General features: G+C 28.7%; 1 protein-coding gene across 2 annotated transcripts; it reads right to left on the bottom strand.

The window, feature by feature from the left end:
* Positions 1–4,244: 4,244 nt before the first annotated feature.
* LOC145807674 (uncharacterized) lies at positions 4,245–7,667 on the bottom strand. 2 transcript variants are annotated; one of them, XR_014350946.1, is made up of 4 exons: positions 7,292–7,667; positions 6,104–6,204; positions 5,575–5,706; positions 4,245–4,640 (listed from the first exon to the last, which is right to left on the bottom strand). XR_014350946.1 is itself a non-coding variant. In XM_082906266.1 (4 exons), exons 2-4 carry the CDS (start codon positions 6,143–6,145, stop codon positions 4,484–4,486), a joined length of 336 nt encoding a protein of 111 aa, XP_082762392.1. In that variant the 5' UTR covers positions 6,146–6,204; positions 7,292–7,667; the 3' UTR covers positions 4,380–4,483. The 2 variants fall into 2 exon arrangements, 1 of the variants encoding a protein (XP_082762392.1); XM_082906266.1 differs by having other exon boundaries at positions 4,380–4,640; positions 5,570–5,706.
* Between the last annotated feature and the right edge of the window lie 1,300 nt (positions 7,668–8,967).

Below are 8,967 nucleotides of genomic sequence, written 5' to 3'. Positions count from 1 at the left end.
TATTATTTTTAGTATTGTGAAATTATTTTTAATAACCCAATTCACCCATAACAATTGGTATCAGAGTTAGGACTCTAGGTTTTGTGACTTAACCGTTTTAGAGTAGATTATGACAACTCTTAACTATTCTTTACTTGAGGGACAAGCATTCAATAGACCACCATTATTTAGCGGTACCAACTTTAGCTATTGGAAAACTAAGATGACCATATGCATACAATCTAATGATTATGAGTGCTGGAAAATTATTTGTAATGGTCCAAAAATTCCTACCAAAACCTGAAGATGAGTAGACTGAATCTAATATGAGAATGGCTCAAGTCAATGTTAAAGTCACAAATATGTTATACTGTGCCATAGATGCCAACGAATTCAATAGAATTTCTACTTGTAAGACTGCAAAAGAAATTTGAGATAAACTCATAGTGGCTTATGAGAGAACAAATCAAGTTAAAGAGTCCAAAGTTAGCTTGCTAGTCCCTAATTATAAGCTTTAAAAGATGAAACCTGATGAAACTATTACTCAAATGTTTACTGGTTTTACTAATATTATAAATGGTTTAACATCTCTTGGTAAAATATATACTAATGCTGAAATTATAAGAAAAGGGCTCAGGTCATTGCCTTTTGGGAGACAAAAGTCATTGCTATTACAGAAGCCAAGGACTTATCAAAGCTAAGTTTAGATGAACTAATGGGATCTTTTCTCACACATGAGCTCATCATGAAAGAAGAGATGAAGAAGAAGATAGCAAGAAAAGAAGGGAACAGCTTTCAAAACCACTTCCACTCGTGAAGATATGGATGAAGATAACTCAGAATTTGATAATGAAGAAATGGCCTTCTTAACAAAAAAAGTTTCAAAAATTTATGAAAAAGAATCAATGGGGAAGAAGATTTTTTAAAAGAGATTTTAACAAAGGAGAATATAGTAGAAAAGATTTTATAAAAGGAGAAAATAATAAGAAAACTGAAATCACCTGTTATGAATGTAATAAGCCAGGTCACATGAATGCTGATTGTCCTGAAACCAAGAAACAATACAAGAAAGACAAAAGAAGAACCATGGTTGCTGCATGGGGAGATAGCGACGAACGTAACTTAGAAAAAGATGACAACAACAATGAGGTTGCCAACCTATGCCTAATGGCACTGAAATAATGATGAGATAAACAATGAGTCTTATTCTTTTGATGAATTACAATCCACATTTGAAGAATTGCATAATGAATTTTGAAAATTTGGCATTAAAAATATTGCTCTAAAAAAATTGCTTTCAAGTTCAACAAAAGAAAGTATTACAAAATGATCTTTTAAAAATAAAAGAAGAAAATGAAATTTTAAAATAAAAAAATCCCCTATTTTACAAAAGGAATTAAATTAATTGAAAATTGAAAATGATTCTTTAAAAAATGAGAAAGTTGTTTTAAATAGAAATATAGAAGATTTAAAAATTATTCTTTCAAAATTAAGGAAGAGACACTTTAAACAAACTTCTTAAAAATCAAAATCGTACATTTGGTAAAGAAGGAATTAGATATAAACCTTTTTCAAAAGGAAAAACTATCAAAAATGGTTTTATTTATGCATCTTCTAGACACTCATATATTTACATGTCATTTTTGTGGTAAAAAATGTCATATTTCACTTTCATGTCTTGTTAAAAAAAATTCTTTTGCTAAAATAAAAAAGATGTGAGTTTCTAAAGACATTTTAAGAGTGTCAAATTCTAACTTTTATGGATCCAAGAAAATATAGATACTAATAGAAAAATTAAATTTTTGTAGGTATGTTTCAAGACAAAATCCGGTAACAATAGATTGTATCTCTACAGTGCATGTTCGAGACACATGACCGGAAATAAAGCTATGTTCGCCACACTTCAATCAAAGGATGATGGATATGTAACCTTCAGCAACAATAGTAAAGAAAAGATCATTGGTGTAGTATTGGTAAAAATTCTTCTCCTATTATAGAAAATATTTTGCTTGTTGAAAGTTTAAAATATAACTTACTTAACATTAGTCAATTATATAATAAAAGTAATAGAGTTATTTTTAAGAAAACTCACTGCACAATTGAGAACACCAAAGATAATAAAACTATATTTGCAGGACATATATATGAAAATGTATATGTGTTTGATTTGCATAACTTATCTTCTCATTTTAATATTAAATGTTTATCTGCAATAAATGAAACTAGTTGGTTATGGTATAGAAAATTAGGACATGCTCATTTAGATTTAATTTGAAAACTTTCAAAAAACAAGTTAATCATTGATTTGCCTAAAATTAGTTTTAAAAGAGACAAACTTTGTGATGCATGCCAACTTGGAAAACAAAGTAGAATTTCTTTTTAATCTAAAAATATTATTTCAATTCTTACATATTGATTTATTTTGACCATCTAGAACATTAAATTTAGAAGAAAAATCGTATATTCTTGTTTGTATTGATGATTATACTAGATATACATGGATATTATTTTTAGCATACAAAAATGAAGCTTTTTGTAATTTCTCAAAATTATGTAAAAGAATTCATAATGAAAAAGTCTTAATATTTGTAATGTTAAAAGTGATCATGACAGAGAATTTGAAAATAATGATTTTATTATGTTTTGTGATAACTTAGGAATATATCATAATTTCTCAGCCCCTAGTACTCTTCAACAAAACGGTGTAGTTGAAAGAAAAATAAAACTCTTGAAGAAATGGCTTGTACTATGCTTTGTGAGAATAATTTCCTTAGATATTTTTGGGCCGAAACCGTTTACACTGTATGTTATGTTGTAAATCGTGCCATGATTAGACCTATTCTTAAGAAAATCCCTTACGAACTTTGGAAAGGTAGAAAACTTAATATTAGTTACTTGCGTACTTTTGGTTGTAAATGCTTTATATTGAATAATAATAAAGATAACTTAGGAAAATTTTATGTTAAATCAGATGAAGCTGTATTTCTTGATTATTTGAATTCTAGTAAAACTTATAAAGTATTTATAAAACAACTTTACTTATTGAAGAATATGTATACGTTGCCTTTGATGAATTTTTACAACGTTGTTTCCAAGAATCTTATAAGTGATGATATTACAGAAATACATCCAAGAATGGAAAGCATTTACACAACATAAAATGAAGAAAATCCATCCCTTAAACATAAAAAAGAAATAATAATGAAGAATCTTCAAAAAGAATATGTTCATCCAGAAAACGAATCAAATCTATTAAATGAATGAAAGTATGCTCATGGTCACCCTAAAGACCTTATTATAGGTGATGCTGTGAAAGGTATAAAAACTCGTTCCTCTATTAGAAATGTTTGCGGTAACTTAGCATTTGTTTCACAAATTGAACCAAAATCATTTTTAGAAGCTGAAATGATGAAAACTGGATTTTAGCAGTGCAAGAAGAATTAAATCATTTGGAAAGAAATGAAGTTTGGTTATTGACCCCTCGGTCTAAGGATCATTCCGTTATTGGTACAAAATGGGTTTTTTTTTTAAAATAAAATGAATGAATCTGTAGTTGTTACTAGAAATAAAGTTAGATTGGTAACCCAAGATTATAATCAAGAAGAGAGCATTGATTTTGATGAAACTTTTGCACCGGTTGTTAGACTTGAAACTATTAGAATGTTACTTGCTTTTGCATATTTTAAAGATTTTAAATTATATCAAATAGATGTTAAAAGTGTTCTTTTAAGGGTGAACTATCAATAGGTCCTAATAGTTGAACTTAATTCCCATCAAGTCCTATTGAAAATAAATCTTGGTAAAATTGTCGTTAAAAATAATTTTTTTGTGACAACTTTTTGTATATGTCGCTAAAAATTAACAATTAGTGACTTTTTTTTATCATGATTTTTATATATTATGGCTAAAACTTACAATTAGTGACATTTTTTTATGAAAAATATTTCCCATAGGACTTATTAGACAATAAGTCCACTTATTAAGATCTACACGATAAGCTTTACTATCGTGTAAATCTTATATAAAAAAAAAAAGGATATAAATCATTGCCAGTCTTAATTTGGCAAACCACCACACTCATTGCCAGTCATTAAATATTTAACACAATGGCCTATTTTGCTCGTCGTAGAATATGTTTAGGTTTATATATATATATATATATAAATTCAACAGGTTCTATTTCACTTGTTTAGTAAATCTAAAAAACATTACAAACAAGTTTCACAAATATATATATATACAAGTATTAATCAACCACCAAAATATTATTTCATGCATTAAAAAAACTATTTATAAGTTTCAAACATCAAAACATTGTATGTACATTACAAACCATCTAAACACTATGTTTCTAAACATTAAACACCCTCCCCCCCCTTCCAAAAAAAAAAAAAACTATCTTTAAGTTCTAAACGGTATAAAATTTACCCATATATCTTCTTGCGAGTGCACTATCATGGGTTGATTCAACTGCATCAATACTTGGCTTGTGCCCTCTATATCTTTATATTAGAAAATTCATAGTAGCTTGGATTTCGTCTTTAGAAGCTTCCCTTCTTAGAGCAACCAAGCTTGAAACACCATCACTAGAAAGAGCATACATTGGATCATAAGCATGGATAAAATACTCCCTCCTAAGAAAATAAGATAGCGGCTCATACCTGCATGAATTAAACTGATTTGATTACTTCATAATAACAATTATAAAATTAGCACTTATTAGCATTAATTTTTGCCTAGGATAGCTCTAATTTCAACTTCTACAAAAATTTCACAGGTTGCCTCTTTGCCACATAGCAAGAAAGACACTTTATATTATTATCTATTAATCTCCTCCTAATCCTATGTAAATGTTTCCAAATTAGTTAACATAATTACACCGAGAAAAATCATGCTGAAGAGGGAAGCAAAATGATGCTTAAGACAAGAGAAACAAAAATTCCTAATTATTTACTTGCATTGCAAACAACAGTGGGGTGTAAATAAAAAAGTAAAACATTTATTCAGAAAAATCATGAGAAGGCATCCTTGATAGCATGTTGCCCTCCAATGGACCAAACCCACCACTATGACCAACAAAATATTTTGCTACTTGATGAATATTTGGCTCTAACAGATTACTTAAACATACCTTTAAGAGGGGAAATTGAGTATATTCAAGACAAATAAAGTGTTGGTACAAGACATAACTACATTAGATAGGTAAGTTCTAGCTCTAACTTGGTAACACATAATAGTAATTAAAGGCTAATGGAATGGATGGTGCAATTGGATAAACATGTTATAGATTTGAATCATGTCAAACTTGGAGAATTCCTAGGGGGATTGGTTAAATTATGAAGAAAAGTAGAAAACCAAATGGGTTCATTTTTCTTGCTCTATTTCAGCTCCCAATTAATACAATTTTCCTTCGTCCCAAGAAAAAAAACATCAATCAAATATGCGAATATTGAAGTCTGTCAACAAAATTTATAAAATTCACCACTAGAAAAAAAAATAAAAATAAAAAATTGAGATAGTAACAAAATTAAACAAAACTCAGATTTCATTAAATAAAATTCATCCACTTTGAGCCAAAGTCAATTCATACCAGACCTTGAAATATGGAAAAAAATGGAGTTTTAACAGCTCTTGGAGCAAAGGATGTAAAACTTCTCCATTAAAATTGTCTATTGTTTCGTAATCACAACAGCAGTCCTCCACTATGCCCGTATACTTCCTTGAATCCTGCACCAAAAATAGAAGTCAAAACCAATTGTTAGTGTAAAACTTTCAGATTCCTATATTTTTTATAGAGTCATTCATTCTTTGGCTCTTTGCCTAAATCGTTAGTGCAAAACTTTCCTTGAATAGACCAATGCTAGACATTTACACCCAACCAAATTGTAATTAGACATTGTTTTAAATTAAAATATAAATTATTATAGATTCTACAAATTATAACAGATCAATTATAAGTATATAAACCTAAAATCAATTTCTCACAAACTAAAACAATATTTAACTGTTTTAAGTCCTTGAATACACACAACAAGAGAATGTAACATATCAGAGAATTGTAATAGCAATTTCTTAGAATATATAAGAAACTGATAAGAATATACAGCAGCAGCAACAGCATCACCAAGTCACCAGCAGCAGCGCAGCAGCAGAAGTCACAACTCATGTTGCTGCAGCCTAAGCCACCATATCAGAACTCCTCCAAATCAGCATCTATTCCCATATCTGTTTGTTAGATATATTTGATATCAGTATCGAACCCACCTGTTTTTCCATCCATTTTTTGACAAAAAAACATACAGTTCAAATGAAGAATCCACATCCCAATCCAAAGAAAATTCACATAAGTGGTGAAATAACAAATATTAGATAAGAAAAAGCCATAAAAAAATAATTAATTCTTTTCAGGGCCCAGTTTTCTAAACAGAAATAATCTTATTTATGAGAAAAGGTGTAGCTTAGTCATTAACCTCAATGTCCATTTCATACTATAGCTTCGCCAAGTTCTCCAATTTATCATGTTTCACCAATTGATCTCAAAGTATTGACCAGTCCAAAAAATCCCTAGAAATATATATATATATATATATATATATTGACATAGAAGGGAATTCAAAAATAAAAACTAGGTGTAAATAACAATTTGATCCTGCCCAAAGAAGAAACAATTAGTTGAAGAAACAAAGCATTTCACATACAATATTGTGTTTATTTTTTTGCCCCCTTTTCTTTTCACAGAGGTCAATTTTACCATTCCCCAGTTTGGTTCCAGAGAAAGCTCAAAAAAAAACTAGGGGCTAAAGAAAACAAATTGAACACTCAAATGTTCTACTCTTTCAGTTTTTAGAAAACAAATAGAAAGATTGAGACTTCGATGAGACGATTCAGAGGAAGGAGAAGAGGAAGCAGTGTACCAAGTACATAGCCTTCTTCGATGAGACAATTGAGAGAGATTAAGACTGAGCTCCTTCAGATTTGCTCCATTAGAACTTTTTTGTCTTTTGATGAAACCCTTGGAAGCCAAAGAGCTAGGGTTGTGTAATCTGATATATTTATTTATTTTTAAATATATTTTTTTGGGGTTTTCATATTTTAATTGTATAAGCAAATGGGGTTTTCTTCAATCCACGTCAATCAAATTAATTACAGGAGGCAAAAACTACAGGTTTAGCAAATTCAAGGTGAAAAAACTCTTGAGAGGTTGAACAACGAAGGGGCAAAGATCTCAGAAGTTGAAAATTATAGTTAGGTTCTGAAATTAAGGAAATGAGAGAGAGAGAGAGAGAGAGCGAGCAAGAACGAACGTGTTTACCTGATGCAAGAGGTCTGAAATCGAGAGGATTAGCAATGGTAAAGTGTAGGCAGCTCCATGCACTGCTACCGCACTTCCTTCATCTCTCCACCGAACCCCACTGCTGCTCCAACGCTGCTCCTGTTTCGTTTCGTGTTAGCCACCTTCTTTGTGTTTGCTCTCTACCTTGGTTAGTTCGCCGCCGACCTCACGGTGGGGAAACAAGGCGGCGCCACCACGGCGTGAGACATTTTTGGTGGTGGTGGTTTTGAATGGTGGCGCGGGGTTTGTGCTTGTGTGAATGTTAGCGAGAAAGAGAAATAGATGCAGAACGAGAGAGAGAGAGAGAAAACAGAGGGATAGATTGTCTATGTTTTGATATATTTTTTTTATTTTTATTAAATTTTTTTAATATTTTAAGTAATTTTTTTTACTTTTTAGACACACCTAACATAAATACACTTAAAAAATAAAAAAATTATAAAAAAATCTTTCAAAAATTCGCTAAATACCAAAAATATAAAAAAAATATAAGAATTCAGTATATTTTTTATATTTTTATGTATTTATTAATTTTTTAAAATATTTTTTCACAAATTTTTACTTTTTAGATACATCTAAATAAGGTGCATCTAAAAAAGTAAAAAAAAATGTTTAAAATTTAAAAAATATTCACTTAAAAACAAAAAAACACAAAAATCAAAAAAAGACAATTTTCAAAAATGGGGGGCGCCCCATTTTTCATTTTCGCAGTATTTGTTTTTTCGGTCATATCTTTTACGAAAGTAATTGCGTATTATGGAAACGATTCACCTTGTTCGATTTTTAGTTTTTCAAAATATTTTTTTAGAAAATTTTACTTTTTTATTTTTATTAAATTTTTTTAATATTTTAAGTAATTTTTTTTACTTTTTAGACACACCTAACATAAATACACCTAAAAAGTAAAAAAATTATAAAAAAATCTTTCAAAAATTCACTAAATACCAAAAATACAAAAAAATGTAAGAATTCAGTATATTTTTTATATTTTTATGTATTTATTAATTTTTTAAAATATTTTTTCACAAATTTTTACTTTTTAGATACATCTAAATAAGGTGCATCTAAAAAAGTAAAAAAATGTTTAAAATTTAAAAAATATTCACTAAAAACAAAAAAACACAAAAATCAAAAAAGACAATTTTCAAAAATGGGGGGCGCCCCATTTTTCATTTTCGCGGTATTTGTTTTTTCGGTCATATCTTTTACGAAAGTAATTGCGGATTATGGAAACGATTCACCTTGTTCGATTTTTAGTTTTTCAAAATATTTTTTTAGAAAATTTTACTTTTTTATTTTTATTAAATTTTTTTAATATTTTAAGTAATTTTTTTTACTTTTTAGACACACCTAACATAAATACACCTAAAAAGTAAAAAAATTATAAAAAAATCTTTCAAAAATTCACTAAATACCAAAAACACAAAAAAATGTAAGAATTCAGTATATTTTTTTATATTTTTATGTATTTATTAATTTTTTAAAATATTTTTTCACAAATTTTTACTTTTTAGATACATCTAAATAAGGTGCATCTAAAAAAGTAAAAAAAAATGTTTAAAATTTAAAAAATATTCACTAAAAACAAAAAACACAAAAATCAAAAAAGACAATTTTCAAAAATGGGGGGCGCCCCATTTTTCATTTTCGCGGTA

This window comes from Camellia sinensis, chromosome 14, assembly GCF_055761805.1.
Source record: "Camellia sinensis isolate YWXY chromosome 14, ASM5576180v1, whole genome shotgun sequence".
In the NCBI taxonomy this organism is placed as follows: domain Eukaryota; kingdom Viridiplantae; phylum Streptophyta; class Magnoliopsida; order Ericales; family Theaceae; genus Camellia; species Camellia sinensis.
The sequence above is the reverse complement of the archived record's forward strand: the minus strand, read 5'-3'. Positions and strand labels throughout refer to the sequence as shown.

What these genes read in the sequence shown, in the direction of transcription:
- LOC145807674 (XM_082906266.1), bottom strand. Translation starts at nt 6,145, where the DNA reads ATGAGTTGTGACTTCTGCTGCTGCGCTGCTGCTGGTGACTTG. An exon ending in GCGCTGCTGCTGGTGACTTG is followed by an intron (nt 5,707 to 6,103) that starts GTGATGCTGTTG and finishes TTTTTGGTGCAG; the next exon opens with GATTCAAGGAAGTATACGGG. An exon ending in TTTCCATATTTCAAGGTCTG is followed by an intron (nt 4,641 to 5,569) that starts GTATGAATTGAC and finishes TAATTCATGCAG; the next exon opens with GTATGAGCCGCTATCTTATT.